Genomic DNA, 24,273 nt, shown 5'->3' with positions numbered 1-24,273 from the left:
GCACAGGTCATGCTAACTGGGAAAGGATGGGGCAAAGCCAGGTCGAAACAAGGCAACATAGGCTCTTGGGGAAGCTTAGAGAATCCCCAAAACACACTCACCTGAATTACTGATCCAAAAATTCCTGTTTTGACTAATCCTATTAATGGATGGATGATTTCCAGCACAGCCAGCATCTGACAAAAATACATCACGTCAGCCATGGTGTGAAAAGTATCATAAAAAGAATCTAGGGGGGGAAAGGGAGAAGAACAAAGTCTCTTTAGACCAGACTCTTTTTCACTCTCTGGATCTCTCGGCACATGTTGCAGCTAATAAAGTGGAAGGTGGTGGTGGTTTTATTTTTTAAAACTTTCGCTGGCTTTTACGAAGCTGCGGTTGAGGTTTCTACCGTGGGCTGGCGAGGTAAATGCTCCGACAGAGAATTCCTAATAGCATCAGAGACTTCACCTTGCCAGCCCGCTACCATGGCTTTGTAAGAGGAGCCCTTTGTTGTTAGCAATATGCAAAAAATACAGAATAAGAGGATTTACAGCACTTTTTGGGTTTTTTTTGGAGGGGGATGGGAATTCGTGCACTAATGCCTGCGAGAATCAAAAAAGAAGCACCCTTTCAAAAAAGTAAATCTAATACAGCGCATATTATACCCGCTTATTTTTTGCCTAGTTATGTAATTTGCATGTTATACATGTACAAATTCAATACAGAAGTAAATCAAAAGACATATCAGTATTGTGTAAAATGAATAGATGCCTCTAGCCTGGATCTTCTCCAGGTACAAAAACTTAGGTGGACTTTGGCAAAGCACACACTAAATGCCAAGTTGCCCTTAGGGTTTTCTTTTTTTTAATTCCCTTTATAATATCTGTTTTTAAATGTATTATTTACTGTAAACCGTCTAGATATGTTTTGATGGATGGTATATCAAGACATTAATAAACTTGGAAACTTTAAAAAGACCCGTTAAATTGGGAGCCCACTAGGGAGATAGAAAGTACCTATATATAATAAATTGTAAACTGCTTTGGTTGTTGTATCAAACCCAAGGCCCACTTTTGTCTTTAAGTCTTAATCTGTGAGAAGCAAAACAAGAAGACCCAAAAAGAAACAAACTATGGAGGAAACACAATGTTCTTGACTTTGCTTTATTTCTTCAAACAATGATAGGGATATGTCCACGTCAAACGTAATAGAAAGTAGCGGACCCGACACGGGCTGTGTTTCGGCTCAGAAGCCTTTCTCGAGGGTCCTAAGGTATAGAATAAACAAAGACCAAAATAAGATACAAAATTTCTCCACCGTTATTTTTTTTATTTCTCCATCATTCTTAGCTGGTTCGTTTCACAATCTTTCAAAGAGCCTCACCTTAGACCTTAATTTTCACATCACTCACTTTCACCCTATATATTTTCATAGCACGTTTGATGTGGACAAAGCCCTATCATTGCTTGAACATATTTTGAAGAAATAAAGGAGAGTCAAGAACTTTGTTTCTTTTTGGGTTAAGTCTTAATCTGACCAATTTGAGAAGACCACATTTGTTTGCCGTTCCCCCTGTAGTCCTCTACCCTCTACTCCTTCATCCCTGTGTATTTCCCTACAAGACCAGGATATTATTGATTCACCATTTTGGTCTAGTGCAGTGTCTCGCAAACCTTTTTGAGCCAGGGCACACTAAACCTAGTGTCCCCGGCTCGAGATACCCAGAAGTGCACTGGCGTCAGCGTGATGCTGTCAGCACATGCGCAAAGGCCCTTCAAAAGGGTCTTGTGCACTGGAAAGAAGGGCCAGCGTCGGGAGATTGCTTACAGGATGCGCCTCTCTACGTGAGAGGCAAGTCCTGTAGACAGTCAGCTGGTGCCTGCACTTCTCCTCTTCCCCAGTGTACTGCAGCACACCTGAAATCTCAGGAGGAACACAGTTTGTGATACACTTAATTAGATTGTAAGCTCTTTTGAGCAGGGACTGTATCTTGTGTGTTTAATGTACAGCGCTGCATGCATCTGCAAGTGCTACAGAAATAGAGGGGCATAATTGAAAGTGTGCCTAAGTCTGAGGTTGGACATTTTGTGCAAGACATCCACAAACCAAGTAGGAAAAAAGTCCATTTTCAAAGCTGCCAAATATTTACCTTTTATTTTTGAAAATGAGCTAGGTATAAGTTTTGGAACTTAGGACATCTACCTTTTTTGCCCATTTTCAGAAATAAAAACATCCACGTGAAAAATGTACAAAAGCAAGTTTTGCAGACGTACCCACCAACTACCTTGTCTGAATGCGGCCAGTTTCAGGGATTCCCCCAGGCAGGATCAGCTGAGCCCTACACCCCCCTCCTGACATCCCCCCCCCCCCGGTACCTTCGGATGAGAAAACAGCAGGAGAAGCTCCCTCTCTCCTGCCTACAGGGCTGCGTGCTGCAAATGATGGGGCTTCCCCCTCCCAATGCATATTGGCTATGGCGTCTAATAAATAAACTCACACCACATGTCAACTACACTGCTGCACAGACTAATTCAACTGTACATTATTCTCCTTTTTTTTTATTCCAGCGCCTTGGTCTTACCTGTCCTATCCTTGTGTCCCCAACTGCTGCTTATTAAGATGTTTCATTGTATTATGCAAATACACAGAGTGGATGGCATAGTTAGGCAGACTAGACAGGCCAGATAGTCTTTATCTGCCTTCATTTTCCTCTCTTCAAGATCCAATGTATTTGTCCCAAGCTTTCTTGAATTCAGATACATTTTTCATTTCCTTTCCACGCATTCACCACCCTTCCTGAGAAACAATACTGTCCGAGGTTACTTCCAAGTCTTATTGCCATTCACCATCTGATGTCCCTCATATCAGAGCTTCTTTTCAATTACAAGAGACTCGCCTCATGCACATTTATGCCATGTAAGAAACAGTAGAGTTTAGGGGGTGAGGAACTTTTGTGCATGAAAGAGGAGCGGGACTTGGGTGTGATTGTATGTGATGATGTTAAGGTGGCTAAACAGGTTGAAAAGGTGACGGTGAAAGCTAAAAGGATGCCAGATTGCATAGGGAGAGGTATGGCCAGTAGGAAAATGGAGGTATTGATGTCCCTGTATAAGAGTCTGGTGAGACCACATTTAGAGGCTGCATTGTCAAAAAGATATAAAAAGGATGGAGTCGGTCCAGAGGAAGGCTACTAAAATGGTGCTTGGTCTTCGTCATAAGGCATATGGGGACAGACAAAGATCTCAATCTGTATGAAGGAAAGGCGGGAGAGGGGAGATATGATAGAGACATCCAAATACATGGCATAAATGGGCATGAGGTGAGTCTCTTTCAATTGAAATAAAGTTCCTGAATGAGAAGGCATAGGATGAACTTAAGAGGTGATAGGCTCAGGAGTAATGTAAGGATATACTTTTTTACAGAAAGGGTGGTAGAGGTGGTGGAGACAGAGACTGTGTCCGAGTTCAAGAAAGAGTGGGTCAGGCATGTGGGATCTCTTAAGTGGCAGCTCATAAGAGACGGGAACAAAACATAAGAAGTGGAAACACAGTTCTTGGAAGGAAAAAAAAGCCTCAGAATCCACAAAAAATATGCTGAAAATTGAAGCCATAAATAACAGTCCTATTCAAGATCCCTGATTTTTTGCTGTAAAACAGGGAGTAATCCTGCTCCAGGACCCACAAAGCTACCTTCTCCATGCAACTGCCTATTTTATTGAGAATAGGGAGGGCTAAAGCTTCTCTGCTAAGTGGTCTCTTTGGCAGTTGTACCTGAGGAAAGGCCAGCCCAGGACATCCCAGTAACTTCACGGGTCAAGTCTGCATTGCATGGCCCCCTCCAATCCTCCCCAGTGTCGTGCTGAACCAGTAACTTACCTTCTCCTAAGACAAGCAGTCTGATTGTCATGTTCACAAAGATCCAGGAGAAGCCCAAAAACTGAACCAGGTTGTACATGAACAAGTAGCCCCGCTTCAAGTTTGCAAAAGCTGAAAGTTAATATATACATTTAAAAAAATATTTACTAGAGTTATGGCCCACCTGGGTGGGGTACATAAGAACGTACACAATACCATAGAGGGAGTTTAAAAATAGGCTCAGACTTATGAATGACATAGCAAAGCATCTGTGTGTTATATTTAAAGCATATATGAGAGTTAATCAAGTGTGTATCTTTAAGTTCATATGAGTTTAACTGCTACACTTGTTGTAACATGCAAAAATGAATAAAGAATTTAAAACAGAAAACGGGAAAAAAAAAAAAAAAGCATCTGTGTATTCTAGGGTAAGATTATTTAATTTGTGCCAACAAAGCGAGAACAGTGCAGGATTTGAAAAAGGATTTACACATGCACTAAGCAGTCAGATGTTTTAGCAAAAGCAAACAAGTTTAACCAGACTAACGGACATGATCACATTCAACGCAAGTGGGAACTGTAATGAGAAGAGCCACCAAATCACGAGGAAGCCAGATACTGGGACTGAAAACTCAGCCCCTTCTCAGGATGACAAAGCAGGAGGGCAGATGTACGAGAAAAACAAGGAATCTCTGGGGAGGGACATTGAGTAGTGCCGTTATAGAAAGGAAAGGAAAACAAGGTGATGGCCCCCCAAAAATCCTGAGTGGACTATTGTAATTCACTTTACCTGGGAGTTGCTAAAGGGAAATTGAGGTTCCTAGGAGTTCACATATATCTCCTGTTTTGAAACAGTTGCACTGGCTGCCCATTCAGCAAAGAGTGCAGTTTAAGATTCTTGCAATTATTCATCAGATATTTTACCATGTCTCTCCAAGGGTATTACAAGAGTTGTTTGAAATGTAAGATCTGGAAATACAATGAAACTGAGTCTAGAGGGTAGGATTGGAGCATCAATGATGTCGGTGGCGGGTCCAAAACTTTGGAATGCCCTGCCTGGTATTTTGCGATTTTGTGCTGGGAAGATTAACTTCAAGAAAATGTTGAAAACACAGCTGCTTAAGTTTTATGATACAGTGTTAAAGAATATTTTGTCTTGAACTTAATATTCAATGTGCTTCTCCAGTTTTATTGTTGAAATACGGATTTGATAATGTCTGCATTGGTATTGTTTGTGTCATATGTGTGCGACTAAAGGGTGAGCAGGATAATATGTATGTAAACAATGTGTTAACTGCATAGTTTTATGTGGTATATAAATTGTTAAAATCAAATCAAATTAAAAAAATCAGGTAAAAAAACTGCAAAAATGTAAAGGTTGCTCATGCATTATATCCTAAAATGGATGCACCACCTTCTAAAAGTGAGAACCCTGGTACATGTACTTAAAACAATTACAAACTTCAAAGAGAGGTCGACTGAATTTCGGTTTCAGAATTGGCACCAAAGCCAACAGGAAATCTGGGTTTTGGCCGAAAATGCCTGTGATTTTTGACTGAAACTTAGCCCCCCCCCCCCCACCAGCAGCTATTTTGTGGTTGGAAGCAGCAAGGGCAGCCTGTGCAAATGGGTTGCTGGGACCTCCCCATGGCAGTCTCTGCAGACATGTATCCTGTAATATCCTCTACCTACCATGCCCTTCAGATTGATCTATTCACTTGGAAAATTTGAGCCCATCACCAATGCCTACCTAGATTCACACTGTTCAATTCAAATTATACTGTCTATTATTCAAAGCAATAAACGGTACTGCCCTCACCTACCTAAATAATCGCCTAAATCGGAACCTTAACAACCAGACAAAGGAGAACTCTGACCCCATTTTCCTACCCCCCATTCAAAGGTATGTGGCGCAAGATGTATGACTAGCTGCTAGCGACGCAGGCAGCGAAACTAGACCCCCCCATCTCTAACTTGCAACAAGCAACTTCAAATCTTTTCGAAAAGAAATCAAAACCCTGCTGTTCAAAAAATTTATCCAGTTATCTTAACTCTCCCCTTGTCCTTCCCCCTCAAATTGCTCCTCTTCTTGCACTTTCTCCTCAAAGACCCAACTATGAAACCAGTCCCCTAAACTGTAATTTCCCTGTAAATGTCCAGTTCTCTTCTGATTTCTACTCTTCTTGTAATTTTTCCTCTAAGACTCTATTATGTAACCAGCCCCCTAGAGTGTAATTTTCCTGGAAATGTCCAGTTATCCGCCTAGAACTGCAAGGTACAGGCGGAATAGAAGTCACTAATGTAATGTAATATATTTTCCACTGGAGTAGGAACCACAGGCCACCAAAGAGACTACTAGACCACCAGGGCTTCCTAGGGTAGGCCTGGGGAGGGTCTACCGGTGTTGAGCAGGGACAGGGCATTTTCATTCCTGGTTTTGCTTTCTGCTGAAACTGAGTGGCCAATTTCAGTCACAGATTCGGCTTCAGAAGAAACAAAAAAATTCTGGGTTTGGTTGGACTCGGACTTCAAAATCACAACGCTAAACTGAAGTGAGCGCTTGATAATAACACTCCCTCCCCCAGTCCTTAACTCCAAGGTCACCGTGTACTTCCAGTAGCGTCCCGCCGATGTTACTTTTCACTGTGCTTTCTGCCAAGCGGCCCGGCTGGTGCTAGTAATACACTTTTTAGGAGCATGATTTTGTGGCACAATTCTGCAATTCCCCTGCAGTCAAGTTTCAAGTTTCATAATAATTTGATTAATCGCTTAATCTAAATTCTAAGCGATGTACATACTGATAAAATTACAATATAAGGGGGGGTAATACAGTAAATAAGACTAACAAGACTATTGACAAATTTAACAAGACTAGGGAAGAGATGGGAAAAAGTTACAATTTGTGTAGAAATTGAAGAAACAAGTAAGGTAAACACATAAGGAAAGGGGAGTAAAAAAAATATATATATATTTAAGTGGTTTCAAACACTTACGATCTTTTGCAATTCGGGACTCCATCCTGACAGAATTTATCCTCTTGTCCTCCTGAAACATGGGAAAACCAGTGTTAACAGATGCTGGTGTGGCTAAGACAGCACAGAAGTGCCATTAAACCTGCACGCCGACAAGCAACGCAATGCTTAGGAAATCAGTTGTAAACCATGAGCTTCAAGGGTAAGAGAACCACAAGAGAAAGCCTACCTTACGGTTTCACATTTTCAGCATTTCTTACTCTGTTCAACTCTCACACAAAGATTTAAAAACCCCTATTCCAATTTTTATCCCACTTTCTGAGATCGCTATGTCTGTGCCTCTCCTCCAACTAATAATTTTTCCATGCAAATATACAGTTGGTATTCTTCGGTTTCATATATGGGTGTATTTCTATCGTACCTGTGTACCTTGCCTATACAGGTAGACTCTGGAATGGAAGCTGTCAATTTCTTATTTAAAATAACATTAAAATGTAAAACCAAGCCATGCAATCAAACTGCTTCCTCCACTGTAACGCCCACCCATGGGGTAAACTATAGATCAATAAATCACCATGAGATATTTAAGGCAAAATTCCATATCTCCAGAAAGGTATGTCATGTTTTGTAAAACAATTCTATTTTCACGTATTTCCCCCCCCCCCCAAAAAAAAAGAGTTCTCTAAAAATAGAAGTATCGGAGATTTGAACCCTTTCCCACACAGTCTTTTGCTTCACCAAACTTGCACATCTGGAAAATGAAAAAACAAATGTCTGTCTGTTTAATCAAGATTACACAACTAAATTTCAAATTAACTGTTGCCCTTCAAAAGGTGGCAAAGTTCAATGATTATGTCAAGCTTGGATTTTGTGCAGGAAAGAAATAAAAATCACCATTCCGCACAAGTTTCCTTACACCCCATTATGAGAAAATAATATGCTCAAAATCCTCCCAGGACTAATCTCCCCCATAGAGAGAAAACTTCAGGCTCCACTCCAGTCCAGTTCACAACAGAGTGCACAGGAAAACCTGGTACAGAAAGGACAGGGGATTGGAAAAGGAGAGTCAGCAGCTTAAGCCAACAGTTTCTCCTTCTCCTTTATACTTTCAGCTCAGTCAGGGTTGGGTCTGGTACCATAAGGGAGCGTTTCCTTTCCCTTCTTTTACATACCCTAGTATGCCATTGCCGACAGGCTCCTGGACCAGAGGCCATGAAGGAGTGCTTCTTCTGAAGCTCAGCCACAGGTTTAGACCTCAGCTCCCTCCCTCCCTCTACTCCTCCAAGGGCATCAAACTGCGGACCTTCCTAATGCACTTGAGTCACTACGCCAGAGTTTGTGGGTATTTCTGGAGAGCAGAAATGCAGCATCCATGCTGCTTCCTTCTATCGTATGGACCAAATAGTGTTTCGAAGATCAAAATTTACCACAAATATTTCCAAATTTCCATTGTTTCTAAGTGAACTGAGCCCTTAATCTCTTAACGTACATGCAGCAGTCTGAGAGATCTTTAATATGTCTTAAATGTAAACAGCATCTGAAAAGTTATTTTACTGAATATGCTGTTACTTTATGAACTCCTTCCCCTCTTGGCTTCGGCCTTTGCACATACTACAAACTCCACACACGTTGCGTCCTGAGCTGGGACAGAAAGTACCTCTGCGTGACACTGCTCGGACTCCCTCCTTTCACTCCAGCAACAAGGTCCAAAGAGAGTAGGCCGTGAGTACCACCTCTGCAGCGCTCAGCCCTGGAATCAAATCCAGTGCTTTTCCACTTTGTCATCAAGCAATATGGAACACTTTTCAAGCATTTAAATATTCATTCTGTAATCTGGTAAAAATGGACTCAACAAAATGATTGTATATACTTGAATATAAGTCGATCCAAATATAAGTCAAGACCCCCATTCCCCTCCAAAAGGAGGAAAAATGGTTGACTCGAATATAAGACGAGCTTAATATTCAAGTGCCATTCCCTGCCAGGATCTGTACCCAGTGTCCCCTCTCTCACGCCCTCCCCTGCCAGGCTCTGCACTCAGGCACCCTCCCTGCCAGGTTCTGCACCCAGCCCCCTTCCCTCTCTGCCCTGCAAGAAGGCTCTGAACCCATCCCCCTTCCCTACCAGGCTCTACACTCAGCCCCCTTCCCTTCCTACCCTACAAGGCTTTACAGCCAGCCCCATCCCTACCAGGCTATGAACCCAGACCCCCTCACTCCCTGCCAGGCTCTGTACCCAGCCCCCCTCACTCCCTCCCTGCACCCTGTCCCCCCCCCAACATACCTTTTATTGCTTTTTCGAATCCCTGGTGGTCCAGCGGTGTATGGGGAGGAACGAGCTTTCCACACTCCTGCCCCGCGCTGAGCCCTTCCCCCTCCCTGGATGGCTGCCTTAGATCTTGCAGCCAGCGGCACACCCATCACGCAGGAGCAAGCTTTTTGAGCCCCTGCCCAGCCCTGCACAGCTCCCTGAATGGCTGCCGCCAGTTCTTGAGAGTCCTGCCCATACTCCACTGGACCACCAGGGATTCGAAAAGGCGAAAAAAAGTACAGAATCAGCTGGGATCCCTCCTGTCTTGGCCTACCAGGTCATACAGCAGGGAGGCAGAAGCCTACAACAAGTCCAGGAGGGGGTCGGGTGGTCACTTGGTGATGACCTGAATATAGGATGAGACCCCCATTTTTGGGCCATTTTTTTGGCTCAAAAATCTTGACCTATATTCGAGTATACTATATATGGTTATAGGGGAAAACATCCTCCAGGGATTCAAGACAAAGTTAAACAATTTCCTGCTAAACCAGAATGTATGCAGGTAAGGTTAGACTCAGTTAGGGTGCTGGTCTTTGACCTAAGGGCCGCTGCGGGAGTGGACTGCTGGGCATGATGGACCACTGGTCTGACCCAGCAGCGGCAATTCTTTTGTTCTTATGTAACTGCTGTGGACATAAACGCCAGCTTGTTAAATACAAGGCAGTGCCAGACAGGTCTAGGGCAGAAAAAGGTCCCTTCAAGTCAAAATGGCAGTGTTAGAATATTCAGGCCTCTATTTACTAACACTTAGTGTGTGATAATGCTGCTACTAAACGTTACCTGCCACAAAACCTATTTTAGGCCATGGTCTTCTCGGCAGCATTTAAGTAAAAGGAGTTTCAGTAGCCAAAACCTACTTCCCAGATTATGTCTCAAATATTCAGCCATCTTAGCTGCCCTATTACTAAACCACACTAAAGCCCGGATTCTCTCAATCATGCGATGGCGCCATTTAGAGAATCACGCCTCTGGGAAAAGATGGGTGCCGGGAAGACAGGGCCAGGGTTTTTGAGGCCTACATTGAGAATGCGCCTACCTGTAGGTGCTTTAGGCCGCCTAATGCCACGTCTGGTGTTATCAAAAAACTTTAGTCACCACTCGAGAATCTCCTACGTGGGTTATTAAGTCACCCTATCACCAAGTTCCTCAGTATGCCACACTAAATCGATTGATGTATATGATTTCTTGGTGTGGTAGCAATCCTCATAGGAATTTATAAACGGTGATATTTTTTATGATTGAATTTTTTTATAAATTATTAACTGTTTTTGTCATTGAATATCAACTCAATTTATAGTAAAGTGCCAGTGCTTATTTATAAGTTAATTAAATATAAATTCATTATAAATTCATGATGATATGGAGCTTGAATTCATTGATAGTGTGTTAAATCACAAAATCAGTGCTACTTAGCTTAGAACGTATCTGCCTCATTCCCCTCCGACGCGTTTCATTCTTCCTCAGGGTCAGGGATGAGAATTACAGAAATGTTCAGTTCATTAGCATCTGACTAAATCCATACTATACACTCCAAAGCTGAGTTGATATTCAGTGACAAAAACAGTTAATAATTTATAAAAAATTCAATCATAAAAATATCACTGTTTATAAGTTCCTATGAGGATTGCTACCACACCAAGAAATCATATACATCAATCGATTTAGTGTGGCATACTGAGGAACTTGGTGATAGGGTGACTTAATAACCCACGTAGGAGATTCTCGAGTAGTGACTAAAGTTTTTTGATAAGTTGAATGTTTACAGAACTGGTGCATTTTAACAGTGTCGTGAAACGTCTAGTGTTAGCCACGTCCACAGACGTTAGGCAGCCTAAAGTAGGCGTGATTCTGGAGATGATTTTTTAGGCACCAGTAGGCACCTTGAAACTCAGTTAAAAATGTTGTTTAAACCTTGGGGTTTTTTTTTTTACTGAGCTTGGGTGTCTAAAAAAAAAATAAAATAAAATTTGGCGCCAGTTAGAGAATCCAGGCCTAAGCATTTAGCATATGGCTTATCACATGGTAACTGTTAATACATGGAACTGCAAAACTACTCTAAGGTCCCTTAATGCATTTATGTACCAAGTGCTTTTTGTGTTAGAGGGAGTGTCGTGGGTGGTGAATGAGTGTGGGAAGTGCTTGGTGGTTTGCACGCTAACCGGCACTTTTACACTTAGTGGAGGACGACTTAACGCCTCCTAGATTAGAAGGGCTAAATACTTCCATGCTAACTCCAAGCAAAGGTTTCACACAGTAGCTGCAAATTTAAGACGCCACCTAAAATGACAAATGCAGGGAATGCCCCGACAGTTAAATGGTCAGCTATGGTATGGTAAAATCCCACATTAAGCCATGGTAATCCTCATTTGGGATGAAACAATAATACTTTTTCAATTATAAAACTTTAATACTGTTTCCTTGGTCTGAAATGGAAAGCTTGAAGGTTAGATAGTTATCAATCACAGCTGACTGTGCTTAATATTAAAACATTTTATAATGTATGAGATTTATCTCTCCTGTTTACATGTTTGGTTAATATTACACATGAGAGGCTGATATTTGAATAGGCGAGACGGTACTTTGCCTGAGGGAGTTATTACCCTGCTACCCCACCCCCCTTGTGTGTATGAATATTAGAGTCATGAAATTGTGGTTTAGTTAGCCTGCTAGTTTCGCTTTCTCAAACTATGGAGCTGTTTTACTAAACTGCAGTGAAATTTGCAGATGAAAACCCATGCAGAACAGTGGAAACTACTGGAGCCATCTCTCTTTCTACTGCAAAGGATCGGGATCCTTGTGCCTGCTTGCCTGCCCCCAACCTTTGTCCCATTAACTAACCTTTGCATTGAGCTCCATTTCAGCATCAGATTCATCCAGCCAGCGATCAAAGTCTGGCGCTAGAAAGACAGGTCGCTTCTCTTGTTTGGTCAGTCTGTCCCACCACCTGCTCACCTCCTTCTGCACTGTAATGCAGACCTGCCTTTCTGTCACTTTGTACACCGGCTGAAAAACACACACAAGGCTTCCGCCATTTCCAGACATCATCCACATCGGTAGACACAGTTCTATTACAAGGTTACCTTGCAGGGACAATGCTGGAGACAAAACCAGGCCATGCCCTGTTCCCCTCTCCTCTCCACCCCCCCTCACCCCCCCCGTGGCGGAGCCAGGAATTAAACAAAAACAGCTCAGCATACTTTGAGCTTCACAGAGAATTTCCTTTTTATCAGGGGAAGAATTTGGGTTTTTTTTTTTTTTTTAGTTATTTAACAGCATTCCTTTGACAGGCTCCAAAGCTTTGATGTCAGACAGTCTATGAAATCAAAGGAATAAATGGATGCTTTAGCTCTGGTTAGGTAGGTGATTCTGTCACCTCCTGATAGACAGAAGTTCCAGTCCCAGCTCTGTTGGGTAAAATGGTTGCAAATCTGTGGCATGTGGATGGAAAAGCCATCACACCACGGGTTTCTGCGAGTTTACTCAGGGACCAGCTATCTTTTCAAATGTCCCATGATCTGCGAAAACAGCTGTCCTTATGCTCCATCTCCACGAGGGATATTAAAGAAGGTGGAAACATTCGTGTCAGCGTTCATACCCAGTACTCAGCAGTTTTATTCTTTAAATACTAGCCATTGTATTTAAATATATTTCATAGACTCAGCACCATTATTTGAACAGCGAATCACCACTGGTTTTGTGGACACTAGCAACAAACAGCTGCTATCCGGATTCCTATGCGGTTAAATTTGCTGTTCTCCGTTAATCTGTGAAGTTAGGCAGCACACATTCACTCTAAGGTAGTCTACGACTTTCAGTGGCACTATCCAAATAATGCTGTGGAAAATTAACGGATGGTGCTATTTCACAATAGGGCTACCACTGTATGGGAAAAGTGCTTCTGTGTATCAGGCCAGTTGTATGTACTGTATTTTTCGCTCGATAAGACGCACTTTTTACAACTCCAAAAAGGGGGTGGAAAAGTGGGTGCATCTTATGGAGCAAATACACCACCCCGGCAACCTTTTTTTTAATTGGCGGTGGTCCAGCGTGGTCTCCTGCTGGATGGCTGCCTTTCTCGTTGCAGAGCGGTACATTAAGCAGGAGCGTGACCTTTGCGCTTCCTGCCTGGTCGTGCGCCGCTCTGTGATTGGCTGCAGTCAGAACTGACTACAGCCAATCACGGAGCGTCACGGGACTGTTATGTGCCGCTCTGTCACGAGAAAGGCAGCCGTCCAGCAGGAGAACACGCTGGACCACCGCTAGTTAAAAAAAGGTACTGGGGGCGGCTGCTTCGGGCTTCCCAGCACCAGATGCACCTACATGTAGAGGAGGAAAGACCAAGAAAAAAAAAATTATGAACCAAATTTTTTTTTCTTGGTTTTTCCTCCTCTACACATAGGTGCGTCTTATGGTCAGGTGTGTCTTATAGACCAAAAAAATACGGTAATTAGATTTAGAAAGGAAAATTCAGTGATGTAACAAATAAGGCACAGGGTGAACATGAGAGGACACCAAGGCCTGGAGTCTAGTAACTGTGTCCTGAAGTTAGGAGGCAGTACATGTCCTACCGCCGTCTAACCAATCAGGACGCACGCTTTAAAAAAAAAAAATTGATGTGGCGAACGGCTCCTACGTTGAAGGCATTGTTCACATGCCAAATGAAGCGCCTGGGCACACCTAAGGATGCCCGAGGCCGATGCGAGCATGGTTTATGCCGGAAGTGGCCTTAGGCAACCCTAGGCGCAAGACGTAAATGTAAGCCTGTACAATGCTGGCTTACATTCAAGGCGCTTGTTTTAAAACCAGCTGCAATTCTATAAAATGGCACGATGCATGACTGATACGCGTGACTGCCTTTAGGTGGCTGTTAATACCGGCACCGTTTATAGAATCCAGGCCTGAGTGACAAGAGCATAACAAGGAAGACACAGAGAAGGGAAGTGAAAAAGGGGTTAAGCACCAACCAGCGAAATCCTTACCTGTGACTTCACCTGCTCTAGGAACTCCAGGTGGAACTCATAGACGTTGTCGCCTTTGGCGCCATGACCCTGGGCTATAAAAAAACAGAAAAGGAACACTGAAAGAGGGCCTGACCTCCACTTTTGTACTTGTGCAGTTGGACAAATGGAGGCAGTTGACCACTTGCTCAGTGGAACCGGACAAGAAACATGATAGGAAATGTTTATTTGTATTTAGAGACCGCCCTTTGCTACAACAACAAAGCGGTTTACAAAAATTAAAAGCAGAAGGAAAAGAACTCCATTGTCATAGGAGAAAAGAAAATAAATATAAAAATTAAAAATAATATAAATGCTACATTCGGGAATCCTTCCCTAGGTTCCAGTTCAAAAGATTTGGAATCCCCTAAGAAACAAGAATCAATTTAAGAGACAGCTAAACCAAAATGATAAGTTTTCAATAAGACACACTTCAGAGGGATGAAGGAAAAGCAGCAGGTCCAAGGTTTTGGACTGATCAAATCAGCTAAACAAGCTAAGTTCTTTTTTATATTTTAATATAAATGATGGTTTCAAAAAAGTGCATAATACTCTTTAAAAATACAGGGTCCAGTTACAGTCCCAATAATGTGGACTTGGATTTGAAAGATTTATTTTCTTTTATAATAATTTTGTTTTACATTGGTGTGTATTCCCATTTTTATTTGTTGTAATAATGAATAAACTTATAAATAAAAAAAATTAAAAAACAGGGTCCGACGACGATGTGGGTGAGCAGCAAATTAAATAACTACTTGCTTGAAATATGCCATTTCTGAGGGTTCAAAAATACATATTTGAATCTTGATGTTGAATATTCGTACTAGTAAAAGATGATGTCACTGGAATAAGAAGCTTAAGACGACTTTTACAGAGGAGCAACAGGTGGGATTTTCCTGAATTTGATGCATGTTTATCCTGGTGTTTTAGCGACACCCCACATGAATTAGAAATCTGGAAAGAGCACCAGATCGCAAATCCAAAAATGAATCACAACTTAAAAGAATGTTATTGTTTTAACTGTAGGAGAGTCGAGCAAAAGAAGCCCCTTTTCTAATTCACACATCTTTAATAACTAAACTCTCATTAAGTGTGGACAGAACGGAGCCCAGAAGAGGTTTCCGAGATCAGAGAAAGTCTTCCACATTTCCGAGCGAGATGAGATCTCAGTACTTAGGAAAGGATCAGCCTTTGTCCCAGCCTCACCTTATAATGCTCTCAATACTAGGGCCGAGTTATTTAAAATCACCAGAAAATTGAAAATCATTGGGCATTATGCTAATAAGACTGTAAGCGATGTCGACATGTCTATTGTGAAACCAGCCCCTTCATGCACACTTATGAGAGTTTAGTTCTTAAAGACACGTCTGGATTAGAAAAGGGGCTTCTTTGGTGACTCTCCCACAGTTAGCAGAAGATCACAGATATGAAACCAAATCACAGAATTTTATTGTTCCGTTTCCAGTTTGCAAGGTGCTTACTTCTGTTTCCTTCTAAGAAAACTATTCCCCAGCTCCTGCCCACAAATAAGTCTATCTAGTCTTACACATCTCTGTCTTGCTGCACCGAATCCCTACAGCAGGCTCAGTCTCTGGCAGAGTTCAAGTCCAAGTCTTCGAGACTGCTTTCAACTCTCCTTCTTGGGTTCTGCATCCCCAGCCCTCTACGTCATGTCTGTCTGTCCAAACTAGATTGTAAGCTCTTCCAAGCAGGGACTGTCTATTTGATGTCAAAATGTACAGCACTGTGTACACCGTTCAATGCTACAGAAGTATTAAATAGTAGTAGCCCTGCATTGCAAAATTCCTAACAGTAACCTGGCCACTGCTCTAGCGACTCCCTAACAGGGAAACAGGTCAGTGTTCAGGTGCCTGGACTCACCTCTGAAATGAAGAGCATTTCTTGTAATACTGATCTCAGGAGTCTGAAAGGAAGGAGAGACATTGAGAGATTAAGGGGGGACGATATTCCCTAATCCCTCCGGTGGAGCTCTGCTCGATACAAACACTTTTCTGAAACACAGACACCCCAACCCCCGTGTTGAACATTTTAGACACAGAAGAGCAGTCCCCTCCTGAAATGAGGAATACATGTTTAATTTTTAGGCCCACCTTAATCCCTCTTAGATCATGCCCAGACCATTTCCCCTCACCAAGAACACGTCTGATTTGTGTAGCCACCTAGGCTTCTTCGTAGCAGTGCAAACGGGTGACAAATGCCTCTAGATGAGGGGAGGAGACAAGAAAGCGGCAGCACTACAGTGCTGCTATATGGAAGAAGGGAAAGGTGAGACCCTTTTCTTCAGAACCTCAATCCCAGCCTTCTCTACTCGTTTCTAGTCCAATGAATTCCTATATCCGGCCCTAAACTCGGGGCTGCAGCTGGAGGCCATCCAGACATGTGCAGGCATTGATATGATATCATATGCATATCATGTTGACGTCCACACATGTGCAGAGGCCCTCCAGAGAGGGCCCTGAGCTTGCTAGCCCTGTGAGGAGAGGCATCAGCGAGGACAGGCGCCTGCACCGGCTGCTTATAGGACGTGCCTCTCACCGCAAGAGGCATGTTCTGCAGGTAGTGAACCAGTGCTGACGCCTCTCCACCTCACCGGCATTTTGTGACACACCCTGAATCTCACTGCAGCATACTAGTATGCCATAGCACACAGTTTACAATACGATGGCTGCTGCCAGGGGAAACAGTGTTAAGCCTCAACCTGGATTTATCTTTGACCCCTGACATGAGGACGCCTCTGCTTCAACCATTCCTGGTAAGCCCTGAGGTTTCTGTTATGGAGGTTCAAAACAGGATGCTGGACTTTTCTGTAGCACGAGGCAAAGTCCCTGGGGCATAGGAGGAAGTGTTGGTACTCCATCCAGGGCAGCTATCTAGGAAGTTGGCATTGGGAGAAGACACAGCTATCCTTGGCAGGGAAGCTACACTGCAACTTGATAAAAGGAATGTTTCTTCAATGGCAAAGCCATTTGAAATAGAGACCAGAGACCCTCTGTTTTTTCTCTTGAAACTATTTGGACCTGACCTGGGCAAAGCACTGTCGCTTCAGTTTGTGTCAGTGAACAGTAATGTTCAAAACGCAAATAATATACAGTATCTCTCATTCACATGCAAATGGAACAAACTTCTCAGACTTTAAAGGAATGTAATCAATCAATTAAAAGCTCTCAGTTGATGAATTCAATGTTGGTTAATCTTCGCTCCGCGGAAACGAAGAAACTGGGGACCACGCACTCCTCCGTCGGGCGGGAAGGCACTCGCGCACGCGCGGTGCGGCCAACTAGAACTTTCTAGTAAAAAGGTCCGTACCGTGGGCTCCGTCGGTGACGTCACCCATGCGTAAAGAATATGCTGCCTGCTTGTCCTGGGATAATACAATTTTGTGGTGAAAAGTAAAAAATTTGGAAAATGAACTGAGATTTTCAAATCTCTGCATAATTAATTTCCCTAAATTGCTGTATACTTCACCCACAGAAATGTTTCATCGATATCTAAAGGAGGTGCTTAGTACCTGATCAATCTTTTCCGCCTGTGTCTCGAATTTACTATTTTGCCAACTAGAAAAAAAAAGAAACCTTAAAAGAACAAAAGAGGCCTGAAGCCAGTGGTATCCATGTTGCCAGTGGGTTAGGGATGGGACAGGTGGGGGGTAGCCGAGTCCGAGTATAAGAACCCAACCTGCACTCTGAAGGTCCCCGCCTGTTCTGGTGGTTCATTGTTTCGTGCTCTGTATATTGCAAATGCTATATAAGCTGCTTTGCTGGTTTGTATTTTGTCAATTCAATAAACAGTTTTGGAAAAAAAAAGAACAAAACAGGCCTAGTGCAGGAGACAGATACTCAGGACTCATGTTCTACATGTATCTGATATTTTGGACTCATCCGAGACTGATTCAATGTTGAAACAAGTCTGTGCATGTTGTGGAATTTCTCAAGGTTACTCATGCATAGTTGCAACTCAAGTGTGAGTCTAACATTCCTAGAAACAGGATGTCAGGAGAGTCCTCTTGCAAATCAAGTTAGAAACTGCTAGATTTGGAGCACAGTTCAGCGATAAAATTTCTCACAAAAGAAGGGAAAAGGCCAAAGGAGATCCCTGAATGCATAATTGCAGTTTATGGTGAGTCTGGCCCATAATCCTACAAAGTTAAATTTTGGAGCAAGCAGTTTAAGTGGGGTGGAGAGTCCATTGAAGATGACTCTCACACTGGAAGCAACTTTCACAGAAATGTGCAAGAAAGTAGAGGATTTAATTTTGTCAGACAGATGAATTAAGATTTCCTGAATAGCTGAAGAAATGGGCATCTCAGCAGGTACAGGTTGAAAAATAATTCATGAAAAGTTGGGCATATCCAAGGTTAGTGCAAGATGGGTTCTAAGAATGCTGACGCCATGTCAGAAGGCCACAGTGCTCCAGTGTTGTCAGGAGAACTTGGAGTTGCTCCATGAAGACGAAGTGAATTTTTTTCATCATTTGGTGACTGGAGATGAGATTTGGATCTATCACAGAGCTCTTGAGTCTAAAATGCAATGGAAGAGTCAATGCAGTGGAAGCACAAGTCATCATCCCCTACCCCAAAAAATGTTCAAGACAGAAAAATCTGCAAAGTCAAGGCAACTGTCTTCTGGGACGATGAAGGACTTTTGCTACTGGAGTTCATGCCACACAAGACAACCATAACTGTGGAGAATTACAACAACCCAATGATCGCTTTGTGGGAGTCAATTAAGGAGAAAAGATGAAGAAAACTCACAGCAGGCATGCTGCTTCTTCATGACCATGTGCTGGTGCACATATCATGACAATCTCAGGCTGCCATCGGAGAATGTGGGTTTCAGCAGCTGAACCATCCACCCTAAAGTCCTGACCTGTCTCCCTCGGATTATTTCCTGTTCCGAGTTTTGAAGAAATCTCTCTGTGGACAGCAGTTATCAAGTGATGAAGACGTCAAAGAAGCTGCGACGTCCCTGTTTGAAGGTCAAAAAGAAGAATTCTTTTCAAAGGGGTTAAAATCATTGTAGAAAAAGTGGATGAAGTGTATGGAACTACCAGGGGACTCTATTGAAAAATAAAACAGTTTTTTGAAAACTCTTTTCTTTCCTACCGAGGTAAATAAATCATTGAACGTCCCTTGTACATACTGTTTTTGCATTGACATTTTTATTTTAAGTTATTTTATATTTTTAGTATGTGTTTTGAATGGTTTCCATGTAAGAATATGTGGTTCCTTTTAAGCCAATTATTTTAGTCAAATCCCAGCATTTAAAGATACTTATGGTTTATCAAAGGATTAAGTATATGTAAGCGTCCACTATTCTATACTGTTGTGTTAAAGATCATAATTCTGATTACGTCATTTTGATGTCATTGGAATGCATACGATGGCCGCTGGTATGCACAGTGGTTTTTCCCTATTATTAAACTTTTAAGATCAAAATGGAATGATTTTAATAACGATTTTTAGCATTTTTATAAGGGTAAGATATGTTGTATTGATTTTTATTCTAGTTTCATGCTTTTAAGGTGGTCAGGAAATTGCTAAAAAATGCAAGGAGTTAGGGTATTTCCAAATGGAAAAAATTTTTGTTTAGATTTTTAGGAACGGTTGCCTTTTTCCCTATCTTACCAGGTTTTAGCGCCGGCAGCAACAGTAATGGCTCTGACGCTCATAGAATTGCTATGAGCGTCGGAGCAGTTACCGCCACTGCCAGAACTAAAACCTGCGCTACCCGATAGTAAAGGAGGGGGTAAGTTATAATAAAAAAGATTTTTTAACTCTTAAACCCTTGATTGTACTTCCAATTTGAGGTCAAACGTGAGTTTTGTTTAAATGCGATTTACCCTGGTTTTGAGACTTTTATTCTGCTGTTGTTTTTCTCGTACAAGACAGATGAGTGCTAATGGCATTTAACTTGTGATTTTTGTATTACTGTAGTGAGAAATGTATTCTTTGTATTTAAAATAGAAGTAAATTAAAGTGGGTGGGGGTGGGCTGGGGGGGTCTGGGTGGACTACCTTTGGGGGGTGGGGGGGTCTGGCAGTAGGGACTGGGCATCTCTCCTGCCTGTCTTCGCAGGGGGGGGGGGGGGACGGGGGACAACACAATGGGTTGCCTGGGCCACTAAACTGATTGCAGCAGCCGCGATCAGCTCAGCGACAACCTGATCAGAACTTATACTTTGTCAAACTAGCTTTTAACTTTGTTATCTCTAATCAATTTGTAACACCTTTTAATCATTCTAAACCGCATAGAACTTCACGGTCCTGCGGTAGATAAACTGTTATACATTTTGACACAGACGATGTCAAAACAGGTATAATAATAAGTTCTGTCCAAGCAAGCTTGTCAAACGTTTGATTATCGCTGCAGGATGACTAAGGCCAGGATTTTCAAAAACCCGAGTTAAAAAGCGACGGTCTGCTACCGCAGCCGTTTTGATACTGAATCTAAAAACCCGAGACATTCTTTAAAAATCACACGTGCAAATAAGATCGGCAGACAGCAGCAAAGATTTCTTACATTTGCATGTGCCCATTGCTTGGGCACTGGAGGATTAAGTAACTTGCCCAGAGCACATGGTTTGAACCCACAACTTCAGGGTGCCAAAACTGTAGCACTAACTACTGTGCCACACTTTCCTTATTCATGAACTATTTATCTTTATATATTGTCTATTCTGTTTTATGTAAACATTCATATGTTTTTAAACTATTAAATGATTTATATGAATTAATTTGCAGTTTGCCTCTGACGCAGCCCTCAGGCGAAACGTGGCCATGTCGAGCACATGTTACCTGAAATTTCTTTTTGCTCCATATGGTAGGTCTGCTCTTTGTTATACATAAGACTAGCCTTACTGGCTCAGACCAATGGTTCATCTAGCCCAGTTTCCCATCATCTGTATGGTGGCCAGTCAAGGTCACAAGTACTTGGCAAAAACCAAATAGTAGCAACAATCTATGTGCTACCGATCCAGGGCAAGCGGTACATTCCCCCATGTCTGTCTGTGGACCCTCCCCCCAGTCACCCCTTTACCTGTACATCCCTCAACCTCAACTGCAGGAAAATTATCCCAGTGACCCTTTTACTTGTATTGATCAACCCCAATTGCAGGTAAGCCCCCTCCTCCTTTGGGATCCCTTTCCCTGCACGTAAATCACCCTCAGGACCCTATTCCCTGCACATTAATCCCCCCCCCCCATATGACCCCTTTACTTGCACATTGCTCATCCCCATGCACAGATAAATCCCCACCCCAGTGACCCCTTTCCTTGCATGTAACCCCCCAAAGTGACCCCTTTACATCGCTCAGCCTCATACACAGGTAAATCACCCCCCAGTGACCCCTTTCCTTGCATGTAACCCCCCAAAGTGACCCCTTTACATCACTCAGCCTCATGCATAGGTAAATCCCCCCCCAGTGACCCCTTTCCCTGCATGTAACCCCCCCCAAAGTGACCCCTTTACATCGCTCAGCCTTATACACAGGTAAATCACCCCCCAGTGACCCCTTTCCTTGCATGTAACCCCCCAAAGTGACCCCTTTACATCGCTCAGCCTCATGCATAGGTAAATCCCCCCCCCAGTAACCCCTTTCCTTGCATGTAACCCCCCCAAAGTGACCCCTTTACATCACTCAGCCTCATACACAGGTAAATTCCCCTCAGTGACCCCTTTCCCTGCATGTAACCCCCCCAAAGTGACCCCTTTACATCGCTCAGCCCCATGCATAGGTAAATCCCCCCCCCAGTGACCCCTTTCCCTGCATGTAACCCCCCCAAAGTGACCCCTTTACATCGCTCAGCCTCATACACAGGTAAATCACCCCCCAGTGACCCCTTTCCTTGCATGTAACCCCCCAAAGTGACCCCTTTACATCGTTCAGCCTCATGCATAGGTAAATCCCCCCAGTGACCCCTTTCCCTGCATGTAACCCCCCAAAGTGACCCCTTTACATCACTCAGCCTCATGCATAGGTAAATCCCCCCCCCCCCAGTGACCCCTTTCCTTGCATGTAACCCCCCCAAAGTGACCCCTTTACATCACTCAGCCTCATACACAGGTAAATTCCCCCGTGACCCCTTTCCCTGCATGTAACCCCCCCCCAAAGTGACCCCTTTACATCGCTCAGCCCCATGCAAAGGTAAATCCCCCCCCCCCAGTGACCCCTTTCCCTGCATGTAACCCCCCCAAAGTGACCCCTTTACATCGCTCAGCCTCATACACAGGTAAATCACCCCCCAGTGACCCCTTTCCTTGCATGTAACCCCCCAAAGTGACCCCTTTACATCGCTCAGCCCCATGCACAGGTAAATCCCCCCCAGTGACCTCTTTCCCTGCATGTAACCCCCCAAAGTGACCCCTTTACATCGCTCAGCCCCATGCACAGGTAAATCCCCCCCAGTGACCCCTTTCCCTGCATGTAACCCCCCAAAGTGACCCCTTTACATCGCTCAGCCTCATGCATAGGTAAATCCCCCCCCCAGTGACCCCTTTCCTTGCATGTAACCCCCCCCAAAGTGACCCCTTTACATCACTCAGCCTCATACACAGGTAAATCACCCCACAGTGACCCCTTTCCTTGCATGTAACCCCCCAAAGTGACCCCTTTACATCGCTCAGCCCCATGCACAGGTAAATCCCCCCCAGTGACCCCTTTCCCTGCATGTAACCCCCCAAAGTGACCCCTTTACATCGCTCAGCCCCATGCACAGGTAAATCCTCCCCCCAGTGACCCCTTTCCCTGCATGTAAACCCCTCCCCCCAAGTGACTCCTTTACCTTCACCTTAATCCCCCCCCCGGAACTCCCTTTCCCTGCACGTAACCCCCCCCCCCCCCAAAGTGACCCCTTTACCTTCACATCGCTCAGCCCCACGCGCAGGTAGATCTCGCGGTGTCGCTGCGCCCAGTGGACCTGCGGAGTCAGGCTCTGGTTCTGCATTTCGAGAGCGGAGTCGGTTTCCGAAGCGCTCGCGGCTTCCCTGACAGGCCGAGCCCAGCTGCTCCCGCTTCCGCCGCGCGCCACCGTCCCCCCGCGGCCCCGGCTCGCAAGGAGGATCTGCGCAAGCGCGTTCTCTCGCGACCGCCACCGGCTCGCGATGCGACGGCTGCGCCTGCGCGAAGCCTCTGGCCTCGGCACACAGTGTTCCGGATGATGCGCGCGAGCGCCCTGCGCTTGAGGCGAGCGCGGGAAGCGGGAAGGACCGGTTGAGGGAGAAATGAGAAAGCAAGGGAGGGGGAGGGGGAAGTGGCTGACGAGACGTTTGCAGGCGCTGAATTGCAAAAGGAAAGGCCGGGAAATAAAAAAAATGTCCTCATCCGTCACTTGAGGCAAACAAAATAGGTTATTAGTTCAAATCTGGACAGACGTACAAGAGTCACGCTAGTAGCATAGTTGGGGCCCAGGAAATGTGACCTTCATGGAGCTCATACTCTGCTATTCTGCGTCCCTGGGGCATCGGAATCGAGTAACCAAAGCAAAATGTTGGAGACTTGAAAAAACAACCCCAAAACACTCATCTTTTTATCCCACAATAGGATTCTACTTTTTCATTAGCTCAGGTTCTTTTTTTAGCTTTTGTGAAAAGCCATAAGAACATAAAAATTGCCATGCTGGGAAGATCAAAGGTCCATCAAGCCCAGTATCCTGGTCCCAACAGGGGCCAGCCCAGGTGTCAAATACCAGCTAGATCCCAAGTAGTAGACAGATTTTATACTGCTTATCCTAGGAATAAGCAATGCCAGGAAGTTCTTCACTCAGAGGGTGGTGGACACCTGGAATGCGCTTCCAGAGGAAGTGGTAGAACAAAGTGCGATTGTGGGTTTCAAAATGGGACTGGACAAGTTCCTGAAGGAAAAGGGATTGAGGGGTACAAATAGAGGGGTACTATGCAATACAAAATGCTTTAGAGTAATAGATAACTTACAGGTCATTGACCTGGGGGGCCGCAGTGGGAGTAGACTGCTGGGCATGATGGACCTGTGGTCTGACTCAGTAGAGGCGATGCTTATGTTCTTAAGATTTCCCCAAGCCATCTCATTAATGGGCTATGGGCTTCTCTTTTAGGAAATTATCCAAGCCTTGTTTAAACCCCGCTAAGCTAACTGATTTCACCATGTTCTCTGGCAACAAATTCCA

General features: G+C 43.9%; 1 protein-coding gene across 1 annotated transcript in view; it reads right to left on the bottom strand.

The window, feature by feature from the left end:
• The window catches only part of HACD3 (3-hydroxyacyl-CoA dehydratase 3), a 30,377-nt gene extending 7,098 nt beyond the window's left edge, over positions 1-23,279 (bottom strand). The window contains exons 1-7 of the mRNA XM_033920059.1: positions 22,990-23,279; positions 15,997-16,039; positions 14,098-14,171; positions 11,957-12,121; positions 6,830-6,881; positions 3,858-3,968; positions 102-229 (exon numbers count right to left, since the gene is read on the bottom strand). Coding sequence (XP_033775950.1) covers positions 102-229; positions 3,858-3,968; positions 6,830-6,881; positions 11,957-12,121; positions 14,098-14,171; positions 15,997-16,039; positions 22,990-23,076 — 660 coding nt within the window. The 5' untranslated portion in view covers positions 23,077-23,279. The remainder of the gene's footprint in view (positions 1-101; positions 230-3,857; positions 3,969-6,829; positions 6,882-11,956; positions 12,122-14,097; positions 14,172-15,996; positions 16,040-22,989) is intronic.
• Positions 23,280-24,273: the final 994 nt, after the last annotated feature.

The sequence above is a fragment of the Geotrypetes seraphini genome, chromosome 14 (genome assembly GCF_902459505.1).
Source record: "Geotrypetes seraphini chromosome 14, aGeoSer1.1, whole genome shotgun sequence".
NCBI lineage: Eukaryota > Metazoa > Chordata > Amphibia > Gymnophiona > Dermophiidae > Geotrypetes > Geotrypetes seraphini.
This window is presented reverse-complemented; position numbering and strand designations above follow the sequence as displayed.